The sequence below is a fragment of the Ursus arctos genome, unplaced genomic scaffold (genome assembly GCF_023065955.2).
Source record: "Ursus arctos isolate Adak ecotype North America unplaced genomic scaffold, UrsArc2.0 scaffold_34, whole genome shotgun sequence".
In the NCBI taxonomy this organism is placed as follows: Eukaryota; Metazoa; Chordata; class Mammalia; order Carnivora; family Ursidae; genus Ursus; species Ursus arctos.
Window position 1 is genome coordinate 614847 of NW_026623030.1, and position 21005 is coordinate 635851.

Genomic DNA, 21005 nt, shown 5'->3' on the forward strand with positions numbered 1-21005 from the left:
GGGATCACTCCCTGAGCCAAAGGCAGACGCTCAACTACGGAGCCACCCGGGCGCCCCCGTTTCCATTTTAATCTGGGATCATATATGATGGCTTCTGGCACAGTTACTGTGAAACATTTTAATCTGTAACTCTCACAAATTAATAATAAAGATTCTTTGAAAGAATTAAAATATTTAAAATGGAGAAATAAATTCACTTTTAGGTTCTAAAATCTGGTGTAATCTACCTAGAATGTGAGAAATTTTACAAAAAAAATTCATTAGGATAAATATGAAAATTACCAAGTAAAAGAAACTTATTTATTTTCTTATATATTTTAAAAGCAATTCAAAGTGTTTACCATTCTTATCCCAGCATAAAATATGTATAGACTTCTAATGGTTCCATAAGAAAACAATCTCTAATTCAGTGAATAATATAAAAGAAAATTTGAATAATTGGTGACATATTTTCTTTTATAAATACATTGAATAAAAATTTCAGCAATAAGTAGATACGTTATTTATGCACTTCTATTATTTTTCATTTTTATGTTTCCTTTGAAAAGGTGTGGGTAGCTGTAAGCATGGGTGCCATGCTGATCCATCAGACATTAGAAGGAAGGTGAATACATGGCCAACACCAGTTATTCAGTACTACCTGGGATAACTTGTGACTTCTCTGTGTCAGTGTGAAAGTGTAGCAAAACTGGGTGTAAAATAGGGATTGGCTCCCGACAGCACCCCAACTGATGCTCCCAGGCTGAAGCCACACTGAGATACCACCTTCTGCCAGTTAGAATGGCAAAAATTGACAAGGCAGGAAACAACAAATGTTGGAGAGGATGTGGAGAAAGGGGAACCCTCTTACACTGTTGGTGGGAATGCAGGTTGGTGCAGCCACTTTGGAAAACAGTGTGGAGGTCCCTTAAAAAGTGAAAATTTGAGCTACCCTATGGCCCAGCCATTGCACTACTGGGTATTTACCCCAAAGACACAGACGTAGTGAAGAGAAGGGCCTTATGCACCCCAATGTTCATAGCAACATTGTCCACAATAGCTAAATTGTGGAAGGAGCCGAGATGCCTTTCAACAGATGACTGGATTAAGAAGATGTGGTCCATATATACAATGGAATATTACTCAGCCATCAGAAAGAACAATTTCACAGCATTTGAGGCAACATGGACAGGACTGGAAGAGATTATGCTAAGGGAAATAAATCAAGCAGAAAAAGAATTATCATATGGTTTCACTCATTTATGGAACATAAGAAATAGGAAGATCAGTAGGAGAAGGAAGGGAATAATGAACGGGGGGGGGGGGGTAAACAGAAGGAGGAATGAACCGTGAGAGACTGTGGACTCTGGGAAACAAACTGAGGGCTTCAGAGGAGTTGGGGGTGGGGGATTGAGATAGGCCGGTGATGGGTATTAAGGAGGGCACATATTGCACAGAGCACTGGGTGTTATACACAAATAATGAATCATGGAACATTATATCAAAAACTAAGGATATACTGTATGGTGACTAACATAACAAAATAAAAATTATTATAAGAAAGAAAAAGAAGCAAGGAATCACATATAGGGAAAAAACAAAACAAAACTGTGTCCTGCACAAAAAGGGACATGTATTCATGGGGGAGGGTCACTGCTATGGACTTGATCCTTATCTAAGAGGTATCTGTGTAGGTATTGTTATCTTGAACCATGAACAGCCAAGGTAACCATGGACAGACTCTTCCTGAAGAGTCTGGGGGTAGAGCATACAGTCTTCCCCAAAGTGATGGGAGGTGACATAAGGAGACACGTGGTTTGGCCCTGAAGGACAGTGGACACAGAAGGTATCTCTGATGGTCTCTGGTCACCATGTCACACAATGATGTGTCTGGGTCTGGACATGAGGGGGTGCACAAGGCATATTTCTGAGGGTTAAGGGGTGATCAGATCTGGGAAATGCCACCTGGCATTGCTCTACCAACTGCTCAGGATTCACACTGTGACCTCCCCTTCCCCTGGCCCCACAAAGCCACTCCCCTTCCAACCGCCTGACATCCTCATCAGAGGGAACTCACCCAGAGCCTGTGAGGGGTCAGAGAGCTCAGAGTCTCATTTACATAGATGGGTCCTCCCTCACTAACAGGATGAAAAGGGTAGAGCGAGATTAGGGGAGACTGCTCAGACGTGTTGCATAGAGGGCAGGTTTAGTGATGACTACCACCATGGCCTGGTTCCCTCTCCTCCTCACCCTCCTCTCTCACTGTACAGGTAACTGGATGCAGGGTCAAGGGCAGGTGCTATGGGAGGACATGTGGGCCTTGCTTCCTTCTCCTGTCTCTAGACTCCACCATCACCATCTCTGTGTTTCTCCCCCTTGCAGTGTCCTGGGCCCAGTCTGTGCTGACTCAGCCATCCTCCGTGTCTGGGGCCCTGGGACAGACAGTCACCATCTCCTGCACTGGAAGCAGCTCCAACATTGGGAGTTATGCTCTGAGCTGGTACCAACAGCTCCCAGGCACACCCCCCAAAACTGTCATCTATTATGATGATAGCAGTCCCACAGATGTCCCCAGTCGATTCTCTGGCTCCAAGTCTGGCAGCTCAGGCACCCTGACCATCTCTGGGCTCCAGGCTGAGGATGAGGCTGATTATTATTGCTCATCATGGGATGATAGTCTCAGTGCTCACACAGTCCTCCAGACCTGTGAGGAAGTGAGACAAAAACCTGCTGTCCCCACAGTGATGGGGTTTCGTTGTTGCCAAGGCATCTGCTTCCCTTCTCCTTTGGCCTAAAACAGAGCTCTGAACAGACACTCCCCCACCCCCCGTGAACTTTCTCTGGACTATATGTCCTTGTCCTCTCAATTCTGTCCCTGAATCCTGTCTTTGTAGGCATACATTTTCTTTTTCATGCAAACTCAACAGAAATTCCTGGATGCTGGGTCAGGTTGCCCTGGGACAGAGTCCCTGAGGACTGTGCTCATCAGCTAGGGCTGCCAAAAGGTAGTACCACAGACAGGGTGGCTAATCCAAAAGATACTTATTTTCTCACAGTTCTAGAAAGTGAACATCAAGGTTGAAGGTATTGACAGGTTTGCTTTCCCCTGAGGTCTCTCTCCTTGGCTTGCAGATAGCTACATTATTCCTAGGTCCTCACATGGCCTTTACTCTATGCAATCTCCTCTTGTGTCTCTACCACTTCTTATAAGGACACCAGCCCTATTTATTAGCACAGCACACTTATAACCTCATTTACCCATAATTACATCCTTCCATGGCTTATCTCCAAACATCACAATGGTGCTTTGGTTTTTGACATAGTATTTTGAAGGCACACAAAGGGGTCCACATCAAGGGGTCGGGACAGAACCAGGACTCAGCGTCCAGCTGTGTCTGATTCCGGATAGTCAACACTTCCCATGGTATGAATACACAGTGTTTATTGAACACTTTCTACGTGCCAGTCTTGGTTCTAAGTGTTCAGGACACAGTGCAGGAAAGACACAGAGGTCCCCATGCTCAGAGAGCTGACAGTGTCTGGAGGAAGAAAGAGGACACACAAGAGAAACATATTATGTCTCAGGCTTGTGTCCCACTTGGGGACAAAATGTGTCTGCAGTCCCAGGAAAGAGGTCCACACAAAACACCCTCTAGATGAGAGAGACTGGCCCTCCCTGACCCACTGATTAGTAACTTCAGCTTTCAGAATGCCTGGACCAGATCTCTCCAGCATCTCCCCTAACACCATCATGGTGACCAGGGAGGGGAGTGTCTAATTGGTTTGGGTAATACAGGTGCTGTTCAGCTGGAACTGAGATCAGTCTCAGACTAACCACGTGGCTGGGGATTTGGGGTTCAAATCGGAGAAGAAAGTGATGAAAACTTCACGAAACAGGTCCACATAATCTGCTCATCTTTCTTTTAATAATAATTTTTTATTATGTTATGTTAGTCACCATACAGTACATCCTTAGTTTTGGATGTAAAGTTCCACGATTCATTACTTGCGTATAACACCCAGTGCACCATGCAATATGTGCCCTCCTTACTACCCATCACCGGTCTATCCCAGTCCCCCACCCCCCTCTCCTCTGAAGCCCTCAGTTTGTTTCCCAGAGTCCATAGTCTCTTGTGGTTCATTCCCCCTTCTGTTTACCCCCTTCCTTCTTCCCTTTCTTCTCCTACCGATCTTCCTAGTTCTTATGTTCCATAGATGAGAGAAACCATATGATAATTGTCTTTCTCTGCTTGACTTATTTCGCTTAGCATTATCTCCTTCTACCCTCTTTGTTATTCAAGTTGGGACATGGACTGTGGACTTTGGTATCTGGGAGTGGGGACACAAGACAGGTTGTTTCCATCTCATAAAACTACAGCTCAATGCCCTGACCATTCTGAGGTCTGTGCACCTGATCAGTTACAAGCCAAACACATTGAGTCACAGGCACAATATGCTCATTTGAAATGCAGGCAGTCCCTTGAGAGGCAGAGAGGAGAAAAAAATATTTCTCACACAATGGCCTTCTTTTTCCAGAGGTAGGAAGAAGGTAAAGGAGCTTCCAGAAACCTCAGTGGTGGCTACTTCTGCACCACCCCACACCTGGGTCCCTCTCTTTCACCTGTCACTCTGTCATATAGGACCAGACTCAGGGGCCAGCACAGGAACTACCCCTTTTGTCCACACACTCCATATAGGGCTCCTCCTACTCCTAGGCTCCCTAGGTCACCTCTGTGTCATTGCTGAGAGTCTCCACTTCAGAGGGTCCTGGTGACAAGGAGAGAGATCACAGTCTGCCTAACTCCGATTCCACCATGAGTCTGGGCCTCTGGGACACAAAGCCAACTATTAAGAGTCACAACAGAACTCTCCTGGTTTTCCCCCACTTTGGACTCTCTGGTCAGGGTCCCAGAACATTCTTTATCTATCAATTAATGCCATTTTATGTCTTCATACCTAGGGTCTTAACTCTACTCATCCCCTTATGTTCTCCTCCCCTTTCCACCAATCAGTTCACGACCCCCAACAATCACTTCCTGCCCATTACCACAATAAAGTGTGTGTGGGGTGGAAATCAGGAAAAACATAGGGTCAGCAAAGAAGAGTTTACTTCCTAGAAATCACTCCAGGACCTAAGAAAAATCACTGGGTAAGAGAATCCCCTGGGCCATTTCAGTGAATAATTTCCAAAAGTGTCAGATTTCAATTTTTTGAAGTTGCACACATGACTCTAATATAAATAGTGTATGAACATGTGTCACAAAATTTATTCAGCTCCTGTATTACTGAGGATGTCAGTAAAATGTTATAGGATTTTAAATAAAATCTTAAAAACATAGTATTTATATTCCACCAAGATATGGCCAAAGAAGGACACTTCCTGTGTTGGAGATGAACTGGTTCATATTTTAAAAAACAATAAAAGTAAGAGTTTTGAATTTATCTTGCCTTCTGACAAAAAATCATTTACATGACTTCATGAATGTGAAGAGACCAAAGAATTTCATCTAGATGTTAGATTGCCCCATTTTACACTTCCCATCTGATCTCCACTAACGAGGATCTAGTCTCCCTCTGCCCGTGTACCCCACAGAGTACCCTGCTCCCCCTTTAACATAAGGCTCCCTTCAGTATTCCTTTCCTGGAGGCTCCATAGATCACATTAAACCACCAAGCAAGCCCATTGACCTGATCAACCAAAGCCCATCTTCCTGAGCTCCTCAGGCCCTGCCCTGCCAGAATCTCCTGTTTCTGAATGCTCATCCCCTTGTACGTGGGGTCTTCTTCCCCGGGGTCATGTTATTCATCTCCGTCTCCCTCTCTTCATAACCACTTCACAGACTCTCTACAGCATCACCTAAAACCAAGGAATCTTTGCATCATGGCCTCTGTTCTCCTGTTGTCTGTGATTCCCTTTTCCCTGTGACCCAGCAGCCTCCATCTCCCTGACCCATAGGTGTAGAAGCAGGCTCTAGTCTCCCTGCCTTCAGGGGTGAAGGTGAGGAAGGGAGACTCCCTTAAAACTCCCCCTTCACGTTTCTTCTTCAGGGGCAGCTCCATGAGACAGGGGTGAGGCCGTTTGGCTCAGCCTGGTCTTCCACTGCCAACCACCACACCCAGTACCAGGCAGGGCCCAATAAATAGTTACTATTGCAGACATGCCCCTTGCCACTCAGGCCACATGACGCTGGGTTGGGATGGGTCCTGAATAGGATGAGAGTTCGCTGAGCACATGTTCCACTCTCTGCACTAAGCCAGAAAGCTGGGGTGTATCCACCAGGGAGAAAGCCCCCATGGGAAGGGGGGACATGGGCAGCCTCACCCTGTGTGTGACAGTCAAGGAAGCCAAGCAAATCTCTGTTTACTACGGTGGGAGGAAAAGAGAAAACACAATTTACAATTAAACCATTTGCATCTTCAAGAGGAAGTAGACCAAGAAAACTCAGGGTGCAGATATGTTTGTAAGAACCAATTTCACCTAATAATGAACAACAATGTCTATTGCATGATTTTTTCCCCAAAAATTAAACAACAAGGCTTATAAACAAACAGATATTTCCAAAGATAAACCCTTCTAAATACAAAATTCAAAAAAATATAGTTTTTCTTTCAGTTAAATTCATGGAATAATTTTAACTAATGACCTTAGACTTTCACTAATCAATTTAAGCATTTTGGTGCATTTAAAGTCTCGAAGTAACACAAGTACGTCGTACCACACTCACACATGGAGCTGAGCATACTGAGAGGTGGTTCTTTTTCATCTAAACAACTCACCAAACTAAACTAATTCATTAAGTCTAGTGAGTATAATTTCAGAATTTTTCTAATTATAAAAACGTATGCTTATTTTATTTTGGTAAATGAAACCCTGTTTTTGTTTTTGTTTTAATTTTCTTCCTTTTTTTTCTTTTGCAATGAAGTCCTTTTTTTTCTTTTGTGCAAAATCATGATGGATAGTGCTATATGTTCAGACGCAGCATATATTGTTCTCAGTTTTAATTAGCCCCCACAGCTCTCATTCTGAAGTATGGACTCTATTTTCCTCAAACCAACTCTTTGGTATGTGGATCCTCACAGCCACCACATCTCAATCTCCTGAGAAAAGACCGGCTCAGGGGATTCAAAGTTTTAAGTAAAATGCTCCAAAAACATCATTTGCCCCAGCTGCCTGTAGACCAGTGTTCTGTCCTTGCAGAAGCCATTTCTAGGCGTGAGTCACTGTGTTCGAAACGATGCAGATGATGGTGATGCTCAGGTGTGAGGGGAAATTGATACACTAAGAAGTTTCACCCAGTATAACCCATTAGGGATGCCTACGTGGACTCTTCCTATACCCTTCCATTGCCAGAGGGAGGGTCCCTCTCCCCTCAGTGCTGTGGAAAGTTCATAGGAAAGAGGACCCATGGTCATCTGGGGGTCACATGAGAGGAAAGAATGCGGCATCTTACACAGAAGGGGCCATGTGTCCATGGGGATCCGTCACTGCTCTGGACTTAGCAGTAACCAAAGAGGAATTTGTGTAGAGACACCACCTCAGTCCCGACCCATGAACAGACAAGGGAACTGTGGACAGACTCACACTGAAGACTCAGAGTAGAACATATGGTCTCTCCTAAGGTTAAGGGAGGCCACATAAAGGGACACCTGTCCTTCCCCTAATGCAAGGAACAGTGGACAGAGCAGTGGGGAGGCAGGAGGTATCTCTGATGTGCTCTGTTCACCATTTCACACAATGCCATATCTGGGTGTAGACTCGAGGTTACACTCAGGACCCATTTCTAAGGGTTAACTGTTTATCTGAGCAGGGACCTGCCACCTGCCACTGCTCTGCCACTGCTCAGAACTCACAGCTGGGACCTTTCCACCCCCTGGCCACACACAGATACTCCTGTGCCCACCCCCTGACATCCTCAGGCAGAGGGACCTGAGGGGTCAGAGAGCTGAGGTCTCATTTGCATGGATGGGCCCTCCCCCTCTCAGAGAATGAAGAGGGGATTTGAGAGATTAGGGGAGACTCTGCTCAGCTGAGGGGCCACAGAGGGCAGGACTGGTGATGGTCTCCACCATGGCCTGGTCCCCTCTCCTCTTCACCCTCCTCATTCACTGCACAGGTGACTGGATGCAGGGACAGGGGAAGGGGCCCTGCATAGACATGTGGGGACCTGGTTCCTCCTCTTGTCCCTAGATCCCAGCATCACCCTCTCTGTGTCTCTTCCACTTGCAGGGTCCTGGGCCCAGTCTGTCTTGACTCAGCCACCCTCCTTGTCTGGTGCCCTGGGCCAGAGGGTCACCATCTCCTGCACTGGAAGCAGCTCCAACATTAGAGGTGGTTATGGTGTAAATTGGTACCATCAGCTCCCAGGAATGACACCGAAACTCCTCGTCGGTTATGATGGTAACAGACCCTCTGGGGTCCCAGATCGATTCTCTGGTACCAAGTCTGGCAGTTCAGCCTTCCTGACTATCACTGGGCTCCAGGCTGAGGATGAAGCTGATTATTATTGCCAGTCATTTGACAGTAACCTCACAGAACGACACAGTGCTCTGGGCCTGTGGGGAAGTGAGACAAAAATCTACTTCCCCACAGCAGTGGAGCTCCCATCACGGCCCTCTTCTTGGACAACTCAGCAGCTTTCCTGTTCACTTGGTATAAAATGGTGTCTGAGACCCACTTTAAGGAGATTTGCCTACAAAGTCTTTCCACATGTCTTAAATTTTGCTCCCAAAACCCATCTTTGGCAGCAAGAATTTAAGTGATTTTCTCAAATTGAGCAGAAATGCCTGGGTGCCAGTAACCGGTTGCACTTGGGACAGATTCAATGACAGATCAGAGAAGAAGCAAGGACACAGAATCCAGCAGTGTCTGAGTCAGGACTCATCAGGACTGTCCAATATGTGTTCTGGTATCAACAGCTCCTGAGAATGGACCCCCAATCATCATCTATTATGATGGTTAGACCCTCTGGGGACCTTGATCCATTCTCTGGCTCCATCTGACAGCTCTGGCTCCCAGACCATCACTGGCCTGAGGTCTGAAGTTGGTCTTCATTGCCCCTCTTGTGACAGCATGTCAGGGCTCATCCAAGTCCCAGGTTTGTGGAAATTGAGACCAGAACCTCTTTCTCATCTGCCGGGAGGGTCATCCCAGCACTGCTTAGCCACAGCCTGTGGCTTCTGTTTCTGCTGTTCCTGCTGCTACCATGGCTTCAGGTCCATGCAGGGTCACTGTCTGGGAATGAGGGTTCCTCTTTCCCTTCTATCTCCAAAGTCACTCACAAGAGCCCCATACCAGACAAATGATGTCAAAGGACACAGAAATGTCTTTTCCCCCATCAGGTTGGAACACAGTGTTTCTTTGCACTGGAGTTCATGGACTAGAGATGACACTTCCACAGTGCTCTTCTCATACCTGGAATCTGTAGAATCAGGTGTCCCCATCCTTGGTCATTTACCTATTCCTAGAAGTCTCCAGTGTTGTGCCATTTTCTCTTTAGACCCCATTAGCAATTCCTATTCTTTTTGCTTATTGGGAAATTTCTTCTGTCACTTTTGCACCAGTACTGGTGTATCTTAGGCCATATCATCCATTTGGATCTTTTGGAATGAATACCTGTTTATTTTCATCAGTGATAATATCTAACCAGCGATTTTTCTTGTTAAGTTGCATTGTCCAATATTTGCAGAATGATGTGAAGCAGTGATGGATTTAAGGTTACATTCACCTATTCCTGATCTTGGGGAAATATCCCCCCTCCTCACCCCATTATCTGATTTCCCGGCTGTGGGACTGACTCATACGTGTATGACATAGAGTGTGTTACCATGTTATAAATAGATTTGGTCTGTTTCTATTTTATGTGGTTTTTATTAGGACTTTACTTGCAATTTGGTCAAAGGATATTTGAAGATCTGTTGAGATAGTATAATTTTCATTAGTGATCTATTAATATGATGTCTTATATTAAAGGGTTTATTTATTAATTTGGACACAACTTGTATTCTTGGAAGAAATCACATATGGTCATGGTGTATCAATATATTAATCGGATATTGCCATCTCTGCTGATAACTTATTTAGAATATTTGCATCAATATTTCATTATATTGGCCTGTGATTTTCCTTTTTCACTAATTAATTTACCAGGTGTAGGTAGATGTGCACACTGGTTTGTGAATGTTGAACTACCCTTGCAGCCCAGGAATAAATCCCACTTGGTTGTGGTGAACAGTCCTTTTACTGTACTGTTGGATCTATTGGCTAGTATCTTGGTGAGAATTTTGGCATCCATGTTCATCAGGGAAATTGGTCTGTAATTCTCCTTTTTGATCGGTCTTTCTCTGGTCTTGGAGACATGGTAATGCTGTCCTCATAGAACGAGTTTGGAAATTTTCCTTCCATTTCTATTGTTTGAAACAGCTTCAAAAGAATACGTGTGGTGAGGAGCACTGAGTATTATATGAAACTAGTGAATGGTTAAACACTATATCAAAAACTAATGATTTATTATATGTTGGCTAATTGAACATAATAATAAAACATAAAATAAATAAAAGACTCAAACCAGAAAAAAAAAAGAGAATAAGTTATTAGTTCTTTTCCTCAAATGTTTGGTAGAATTCCCCTGGGAAGCCTTCTGGCTCTGGACTCATGCTTGTTGGGAGATTTTTGATTACAGTTTCAATTTCTTTGCTGGATATAGGTCTGTTCAAGTTTTCTATTTATTCCTGTTTAAGTTTTCACAGTGTATAAGTTTCCAGATATGTGTGCATTTCTTCCAGATTGCCTAATTTGTTGGCATATAGACGCTCATAATATGTTCTTAAAATTATTTGTATTTCCTTGGTGTTGGTCACAATCTCTCCTCTCTCATTGATTTTATTTATTTGGTTCCTCTCTCTCTCTTTTCTTTTTGATAAGTCTGGCTGGGGGTTTATTGATCTTATTCTTTCAAAGAACTAGCTTCTAATTTCATTGATCTGTTCTACTGTTCTGGTTTCTATTTCATCCACTTCTGCTATGATGTTTATTATATCTCTTCTCCAGCTTGGTTTAGGCTTTATTTGCTGTTCTTTCTCCAGCTCCTATATGTGTAATGTTAGCTTATGTATTTGAGATTTTTCTAATTTTTTGAGAGAAACTTGTATTGCTATATACATCTCTCTTAGGAGATACCTTTGCTGTATCCCAAAAGTTTTGAACTTTAGGTGTATTTTTGTTTTCATTAGTTCCCATGATTTTTTAAACTCTTCTTTAATTAACTGGTTGGCCCACTCATTCTTTAGTAGGATGCTCTTTAATCTCTAAGTGTTGGAGTTCCTTCCAATTTCCTCTTGTGATTGAGTTCAATTTTCAAAGCATTATGGTCTGAAAATATGCAGGGAATAATCCTAATCTTTTGGTATCCATTGAGACCTGATTTGTGACCTAGTATATGATCTATTCTGGAGAATGTTCCATGTGCACTTGAGAAGAATGTGGATTCTGTTGTTTTAGGATGGAATGCTCTGTGTCTATCTGTGAAGTTCATCTGGTCCAATGTGTCATTCAAAGCCCTTGTTTCCTTGCTGATCTTCTGTTTATATGATCTGTCCATTGCTGTGAGTGAGTTGTTGAAGTCCCCCACTATTATTGTATTATTGTCAATGTGTGTGTTTTTTTTAATTTACTTTGGTTATTACTTGGTTTATATACTTGGCTCTTCCCAAGTTAGGAGCTTAAATATTTATAATTTTTAGATATTCTTATTGGACAGACACATTAAGTATGATATAGTGTCCCTCTTCACCCTTTCTACAGGATTTGGCTTAAAATCTAATTTGTGTGATATGAGGATTTTCCCCAGCTTTCTTTTGATGTCCATTAGCATGATAAATGGTTCTCCACCTCCTCACATTCAAGCTGGAGGTGTCTTTAGGTCTAAAATGAGTTTCTTGTAGACAGCATATGGATAGGTCATGCTTTTTTATGCAATCTAATACCCTGTGTCTTTTGATTGGAGCATTACCCCCATTTACATTCCAAGTAACTTTTAAAAGATATGAATTTAGTGCCATGTATTACCTGTAAAGTCCCTGTTTCTGTAGATTGTCTCTGTTTCTTTCTGGTTTATGTTACTTTTGGGCTCTCACTTTGTTTACAGGATCACCCTTAATATTTCTTGCAGGTCTGGCTTAGTGGTCACATATTCTTTCAGTTTCTGTCTGTACTGGAAACTCTTTATCCCATCTTCCATTCTGAATTACAGCCTTGCTGGATAAAGTATTCTTGGCTACATGTTTTCTCATTTAGTACCCTGAATATATCATGTCAGCCTTTTCTGATCTGCAAGGTCTCTGTGGATATGTCTGCTGACACTCTAATGTTCTACCCTTGCAGCCAAAGAACCTCTTGTCTCCAACTGCTTTCAGGATTTTCTCTTTACCTTTAAAATTTGCATGTTTCACTACTATATGTCTGGGTGTTGATCTATTTTTATTGATTTTGAGAGGGGTCTTCTCTACCTCTTGGAATTGAATGCCTGTTTCCTTTCCCAGATTAGGGAATTTCTCAGCTATGAGTTCCTCAAATATACCTTCTGGCTTTCTCTCTCTCTCTCTTTCTTCTCCCTCAGGAACTCCAATAATTCTAATCTTGTTTCATTTTATGGCATTGTTGATTTCTCAAAGCCTCCCCTCATGGTACCTTGGTTGTTTTTCTCTCTTTTCCTCAACTTCTATCCTTTACATCAACTTGTCTTCTATGTCACTTACTTTCTCTTCTGTCTTATTTATCCTAGCTGTTAGAGCATCCAATTTAGACTGCATCTCAGTTAAAGCATTCTTAATTTTGGTCTGATTAGATTTCTTTTCTGCACTAAGAGATTCTCTAGTGTCTTTCATGCTTTTTTTAATGCTTTTATGCTTATTTAAAATTCCCAGCTGCTAATTTTATAATTGTTGTCCTGAATCCCAGCTCTGAGATTTTACTATCTCCATATTGATTAGATCTGTGGCAGAGAGTATTACCTCTTATTATTTCTTTTGTTGTGAATTCTCACTTCTAGTCATTTTTGCCCAGAGAAGAATGGGTGAACAAGTGACCAAAATAATAAAAAAATCATGACCCAAGTGAAATACACACGACAAATCCAAAGAGGCCAGAAACCAGCCCCCCCAAAAAAGGAGGGATTATAAAGAGAGAATATAATTTCCCTGGTGGAGAAATCAGAGTGATCCACTTGGTCCTGGGTGTATTTTGGTTTGTTTCTTGGAAAACACTAAATTCCAAAGTTGTAAAGAAATAAAATATCTATATCTATATCTATATCTATATCTATAGAGAGAGATATATCACAGTGAAAAGAAGCCAAAATGAAGAATATATCTATAAAATGTAAATGTAAAAAATGAAAGTTAAAAAAAGAAATAAAAACGAAGTGTTGATTTAAAAAAGTAGTTGAAAAGAAAAAAAAAGAAAAGGCAACTTTTAAACTGAAAGATAAATGAATCATGAGAAGAAAAACTTTAATTCTATATATTATTTTCCAATAGTGCTGGAGTTTTGCAGTCCTGTGTGTTCTTTAAACTTGGTGTTAGCCTGTTCTTCCAGCTGCTCTTTGGGGGAGGGGCCTGATGCGCTGACTCTCAAGTGTCTTTTCCCTTGGCAGAGTTGTACCACACTTTGCCAGGGGGCTGGGCTTAGAATGAGCTGCTACTGGTTGCTCAATGTGACTTTTGTTCCCTGCAGGCCTTCTGTGCCTCTCTGTAGGATGAAAACAAAAATGGCTGTGCCCTGATCTTAGCTCCTTAGCTGAGAGACTGTGGCCTCCTCTCTTCAGAAAACCCTCAGGGACAAGCTGTCCTCACTTTTGTGTCTTCCAAATTCTGCAGACTCCTTTCTTGCCCTTGCACCAATCCTCTTGGTAGAAGGCAGAGGGCTACTGTTTTCCTATCCTTTGCAGTGCCCCCACACTGCAAGCGGTTGCCTGGTTGTGCATGGTCCTGTGCCACCCCTTCAAGAGGAAGGTGGAGGGCTGCTCCTATTCTGTCCTTTGCAGGCCCCCACAAGATAGCTGTCACCAGATTGTGCTGTGGTTAGTGGTTAATGGCGAACTAAGGTGAGAGCCCCCTCCCAGGCTTGCTGACCCTGACTGGTTTCCCTACTCCAATGTGTGGGAACTCTGCTGGCTCAGGCACTCCTGTTCTTTCTGTGACCCAAAGGATCCTGAGACCACACTGTCTCACCTAGAATTCTGTCCCACTTCACCACCTGAGCACCTTTCAGACAGGGATGTCTCTCACTGGAGATTTCTAAAGGTTCGGATATTGCACTCTGGGGCTATATCTCTTTCTGGTAGCAGGCTTACAGAGCCCCCCCCCCCACCGATTATCTTCTGATATATCCCCTCATAGTCACTTCTCCATACCTACTACCTTGCAAAAATGGCCACTTTTCTATTTGTAGAATTCCAGCAGTTCTTTTCTTACATTTCAGGTTGAATTCATAGGTGTTCAGAATAATTTGATAGTTATCTATTTTAATTCAGGGGACCAGATGAAATGAGTTCCCCTACTCTTCCATCATCTTGCCTCCCTCCTTGGGGACTCTTGAAGGAATCCACAAAGGATCACCTGCATATTTTAAGATATGACATTATCTTTCTTATGCTCCAGATTCTGGTTCCTAAGAATTCTCTGGATAGAAGATGCAGCACAGAAATTTTTTCTACAGTACCTAAAGTCCCAGGCTGTTGTGTTTGTTCACAAAAATACATCAGCACTATCTTCCTCTCTCTCCCTGTTAGACACCAGGGATACAGGAGACTGTGGTTCTAGCTGGGATGTGGGGGCAGAAAGGAGGGGACGGTATGCTCACCCCCAGCCCTGAGTTCCCTGAGACCTCAAGACACTGCAGCTGTAGGTCTTGTGCTTGCAGAGAAAAAAAAATGACAGATTTCTTGTCACTCAACAAGATCTGAACTCCTGATTCAGTGAATTAATAGGTTTGCTCTCAAATGAGTACTTGCAGGCTAAATAGATCCTATTCCATTAAAAACCTTTGAGATGCTTACCTCTAAATCAGGATCCAGGACCATAGAAGTTTTCAAAGAGAATTACCATAGAGAAATACCTCAGGGTGTTTAAATGCCATATGAGGAACAAGGGACCTCTTAGCTTCACTTTTGGTCACAGAAACACACACACACACACACACACACACACACACACACACACACACACACACCTCTATCCTCTCTCTGAGTGACTAACATCCTGGATTCAAGTGTCAGGGCTTCTCTGTCCTTCCAGAAGACATGGTCAACCTGTGCTCACCCAGCAGTCCTCAGTGTCACAATCTCTAGAAGGCAGAATTTTCGTCAGCAGAAAACACTGGTGACATGTAGCGTGACTGGGGTCCTGTCACTGTGGCAGACAGGGTATGTCCTGAACGACTGTTCTCCTGGGAAAAGGCTGATGCTCAGGAATCCCAGGGTGGGTCTTTGTCCCTGTGGGCAGCTCAGCCTCCCACCACCTCTGGGCCCTAGTCAGTGCCTGAGGCTGATCACTGCATTGATACTGGGACAGGAGCCTCAGTGCTGCTCGCCTGGGTCTCAAGACCCATGGGGACAAGAGACGCTGTGCTCTTAGGGCTGGGATATCACTCCCTCAGTCACTCCATAATACCTCCGGCCAGGCTGCACTCTGATGGAAAGTCATCTCTTCCAACATAGGGCAACAGATCATGTGACCTCAGGGATGCTGTCCTTATCTCCACCTCCCCACCACTGAAATGTAGGACCTTTTTTTTTGAGGTACATTCTGTTTTTTTATAATAATATTTTTTTATTATATCATGTTAGTCACCATACAGTACATCCTTGGTTTTTGACGTAAAGTTCCATGATTCATTAGTTGCGTATAACACCCAGTGCTCCATGCAGTACGTGCCCTCCTTAATACCCATCACCAGCCTATTCCATTCCCCCACCTCCCTCCCCTCGGAAATGTAGGACCTTTGACAGAAATTTGTGATCTAGTTGGTCCTAGAGAGTAAGAATTCATTCCTCTAGTCATGGATTGATGAATGAATAACTGTTCTATCCTGAATAAGCTAGACACAAGTTGCAGGGACTATAGGTGTGTCCATCTCTGAGCATGGTCTGACCCCAAATCCTTTTGTCCTGGAAGCTCTGTCTGTGTTTGGCAGTTTTGTCAGTAGTATAGCTTTGAGGTCATAGGAACAGTCCCCTTGAGGGGTTTCACTGGGCACCACGTTGTCCTTTCCTACCTGGAAGACCAGACACCCAGTTCAAACAAGTGATTTTAGAAAAAAGTATATAAACCCTTCTTCTACTAAGAGCAGAAGGCATTCCTGTTCCACTGTTTTCCATCCATGTTTTTAACCACTATTCCGACCTGTGTTCTCTCTGCAAGAAGCACATATCTGGAGAAAGGACACTACTGATTGTACCTGCATCTTCACAATGACATTGTTAGAGTATAAATCAATCTTACTGAAAGGAATTTTGTATAAATAACACACATTCATTTTAAGTACACGGTTGGCTAAGTGGTGACTAAAATATAAACTCCCACTAGGTCCCTGTCAGAGCATCTGTAGCCTTCATTACTTTCTTCCTAGAATTTCCAGCATGTTTGCCACTTGTACTCTGAGGTCAGTGCCACACACAGCCTCATGTGGCAGGGCTCCTTCGGACTTGTGTCTGTGTGCTGGGAAAATAGATCCTGGGAGGGAATCAATGCCCACAGTGTGTAGTGAACTATTGTTCTGAGCAGGTGGGAAGAGTGAGGAGGGACAGATGACAAAGACTTTCAGTGTGTAGCACTTCAAGAAATGCACATGAGGGCTTCTAACTACAACAAGGGGTGAGGAGCTCCCCATCTCCTCAGTACTGTGGGAACCTCAGAGGAAGGTAAGACTGGAAACCAGGGAGATGGAAGATAGGAAGAAAGTCCCTGAATCCTGCAAAAAAGTAGGCAAGTGTCCATTGGGACCTGTCAGTGCTCTGGGTTTGATCCTGATACAAGAAGAATTTCTATAAGAGACACACCATCTCAACCAAGGGGTGCATGGGTAGACTCACGCTGGGGACACTTAGTAGAGCATAAATTGAGCTCTGAACTAATGGGAGGCAGCAGATAGGGACACATGGCCTGACCTAATGCAAGGAAGAGTGGACAAAGCAGTGGGGAGGCAGATGTGTCTGATGGGCTCTGGTCACCATGTCTGGACACTAGGGGGCACCTATGGCCTGTATCTGAGTGTCAGTGGTGCTCAGATCCCATCCCTTCTCACACCCAACTTCCTTAGATAGAAGAACCTGGCCCAGGGCCAATGAAGGGTCAGAGAGCTGGGGTCTCATTTGCATGGATAAGCCCTCCCTCTCTCAGAGGATGAAGGGGGATTTGAGAGATTAGGGGAGGCTCTGCTCAGCTGTGGGGCCACAGAAGTCAGGATAGGTGATGACCTCCACCATGGCCTGGTCCCCTCTCATCCTCACCCTCCTCATTCACTGCACAGATGACTGGATGTGGTGGCAGGGAAAGGGACCCTGGGAGGACACAGGGCCCAGCTTCCTCCTGTTGCTTCAAGACCCTAGCATCACCCTCTCTGTGCTTTTCCCACTTGCAGGGTCCTGGGCCCAGTCTGTGCTGACTCAGCCACCTCCATGTCTGGGTACCTGGTCCTGAGGGTTTCCATCTCCTGCACTAGAAGCAGCTTCAACATTGGGCATGGTTATTTGAGTTGGATTTAACAGCTACCAGAAACAGCCCCTAAAATTGTCATCTATAGTACTAGCAGTTGACACTCAGGAGTTCCCGATAGGTTGTCTAGCTCCAGGTCTTGCAATTCTTCCACCCTCACCATCACTGGGCTCCAGGCTGAGGACAAAGTTGATTATTACTGTGCAACATGGGACAATAGGCTCAGTGCTCACACAGTGCTCCAGGTCTGTGGGGAAGTGAGGCAAAAACCTGTTCTTCCCCCATCAATAGAGGTCCCTTGCAGCTTCCACTCCAAATCAGCTGTTTACTTTGTTTGTTCTAAACTATAGTCTGAGACCAATCTCAGTGAACTTTGACTATAAAACCATTCACATTCTCTTATTTCAGCCCCCCAAGTCTGTCTTTTGAAGGAATGCATTTTGGGATTTTCTGATATTAATTAAGGAGACAATCCTGGGTGCCAGGAGCAGACTGCCGGGGACAGAGTCTATGATAGGTCAGGACAGAAACAGAGACAGAGTTCAGCCGTTTCTGACTAAGAATATAACACAGTCTAGATAATATGTATCCACACTAATTACTGAACACCTAATATGTGCCACATGTTACTCTAGGGATATGGGACACAGATGGACATGATAGGAAGTGTCCCCATGCTCAGGGAACTGACAGTGTCTGGGGGAAGATAGAGGACACAATGTAAACATGTTGTAAAGGAAAGTTGTGTCCCAGGAGCATGAAAAGGAGTGAGGTTTTGGGGTGGTGCTGCAGCAATGGAGGGGTTAACAGGGAGCCCCAGAATCTGATGTCTGGTAAAAACATTCTCGTTCTGTACTGATAATGAAGGAGGAGAAGGGCATGAAGGTGTGACCTGGCAGGGGCTGTGGACTGTGCCCCAGCCAGACTAGGAGTTCTGTACATAGGGTGGAGGGCAGAGGTATATCAATGTCCTCATGACTTGGTGGAAGCTGGGACTGAGGAGGGGGATGGAAATGAAGGGAAAGAGGTGGGGGGGGGCTTGGGAATTGTGTTAGAAGGAGGATCCACCAGCTGGGAGAGTGTGAGGACCCATCTCTGATGCAGGATGACTTCTACCTTATATTTCCAGAAAATAGGATCAGCCCCTAACCTAGCGGCCTTTTCATCAGGAGTCCTAAGAATTCACATCTCTGCATACTCTTGTCTGACACTTGATGAAACTTCACCTCGGCCTGTTGCTAAGGAGAGAGTATTTCCTGTACTATTCAAGGTCTTTCTAGCTGGAATAAGAATCAAATTGACATTTGTCAGATTAAGAGGAGAAAATAAAATTTAGGAGCCTACATAAGGGGAATCTACACAGACATGGAGAATTCCAAAGACAGGCAACATGAGTCTTATTTGAGTGAAGGATACAGTAGGGGTCCCAGGATTAACTAGGAGAAAGAACATAAACAGGAAGATGAGAGGAAATGTTTGGAAAACAAAGGTTGCCCTGCTAAACAGATAAGTGTCTTAGAGGAAGAGGACCCCTTGTTAATGGCCCACTTCCAGGTACAAGCAGGCAGTTTTGGGGGAGGTATAGAGCTTTTCCTAAATCTGCTGAGTTTCAATTATTTTTAACTTAAAATAATTTTCATGCCAATGTGGCCATTCTTGGGGCAGCCTATCCTTGGCCAGTTCCTTCCCTCCTCTGAAACTTCTCAAAGTTACACATGTCAAAATTGGGCTGGTAGATGGTTCAGTTTTGTTTAAACCCTCCTGACAATAGGCTAGTTTAGTAAACTCACTTGTGTATAGGGGGTGGTACAGGTGTGTTCCCAAAGTAAAGCCTATGGTTCAAGAAATCAGGTATTAAACAAGAGGCATTTCTATGGAAACAAATAAAAATAATGGTTAATGATTGGATCAAATTATAAAGCAGTTCCTGAATTCTGAGACTAGCCAGTGGAGAAGATTTCTAGATATCAAGTTCAAATCATCTTCAGATAGAGTGGCAGAAGACTGTGATAATCTGACAGACTTCCCTGGTTTGTAGTTCAAATGTGTCTGGTGATCCCTGAGTGGTCCACAGAGCAACAGGCATGAATACCATCTCTATGTGAGCAGCTCTGGTGATTTTTCTAAAGTTTACCTCAGGCTGTTCGTATTTACTTTTCAGGACTTGAGGAAAAAGTCCAGTTTGAGTCTAACTCAGAAAGGTGGGAGAAAAGTCAACATGCTAGTTTGGAGACCAGACTTTTTAGAAGCTAGAGAAAATTAGGATCTAGTCCAGGTTATAAAGCACAGGATTGGAATCAGACATTTACTCAGGTGTGTTATCGAGACATCATATTTTTTCCCCTCTACAATCATCCACGCTTCTACTAAATATTCCAAATTAATTTGTCTGCAAAATAAGTCTAGTTTCAAAAATAACTTGGTCTGATTATTTACATAAGTGCAGCAAGAAGAGTAGTTGATCACATAGGCTCTTTAAAATATGGCTTGGTGGAACTTTTATAAGAAACCTCTAGATTGAGCATTTAACAACCCCTTCAGGACAGAAGCCGAGCCAACACTTGTGCCAAATACTTGCCATTAGACTTTTCCTGCAATACCTGTAGACTTGGGTAAATTCCTCTCTTCTTGAGGTACCCCAAATATCCCAAGGTTCCGGACATTTCCTGCCAGGAAGTGACTTTCTTGACTCACTTATTAGAGCTGTTGAAAACTATGGAAGCAAGTAACAGGCTGGTATTTCCAAAAGGCTGCATTAGTTCTCTAAAGTCAGTGTTAGTTCCATAATGCTGCCTGGTCATATCTGAGATTGTGCATCTGCATATCTCTGTCAAATGACGTTCTAGTCAAAATACTGATAATATAGCCAGTGTTTCTAATTATATGCTGTTACAAGGAAAACAGACTCTTACTGTACTTATGCTAATAAATATATCACCATAAAAATACAAGAACACTCACTGACTGAGTTGTGGGGGGATCAGTTATGGAGAAAAGATAAACAACCTAATTTGTTCACAAAGGTGTATTTCATCAAGTTGTTATAGATGAGTTAGCAAAAGAGAAGTTTCCTTAAATATGAAGAAAGAATATATTTCGAAAAGTCAGCAATTTTCAAACAAAAAGTCAACGATTATAACCACCCCTCCACCTCTGTACACTGCTTCATGTTATTCGTTTTGTTCTTGTTGAATCCACTTTTTCTGTCAGTTCTGAACATGTTTACTTTAGTTTGACTATCTTAAAGGTATCAGAAACAGGTTTGTCAGAAGTTCTCCTCATGAGTATCCTTGAAGTTAAAACACATTTGCAGTAGC

The 21005-nt window shown here is 43.4% G+C and overlaps 1 protein-coding gene and 1 gene segment (V, D, J or C); both read left to right on the forward strand.

Moving 5' to 3' along the window:
- Nucleotides 1–2162: 2162 nt before the first annotated feature.
- Nucleotides 2163–2774, forward strand: LOC125280875 (immunoglobulin lambda variable 1-44-like). The segment is given in 2 exon segments: nt 2163–2249; nt 2362–2774. Coding segments are annotated over 2 exon segments (471 nt in total).
- A 5237-nt stretch (nt 2775–8011) lies between these two features.
- Nucleotides 8012–21005, forward strand: part of LOC123000526 (immunoglobulin iota chain-like) — a 38206-nt gene continuing 25212 nt past the window's right edge. The window contains exons 1-2 of the mRNA XM_048215799.2: nt 8012–8093; nt 8207–8629. Coding sequence (XP_048071756.2) covers nt 8036–8093; nt 8207–8629 — 481 coding nt within the window. The 5' untranslated portion in view covers nt 8012–8035. The remainder of the gene's footprint in view (nt 8094–8206; nt 8630–21005) is intronic.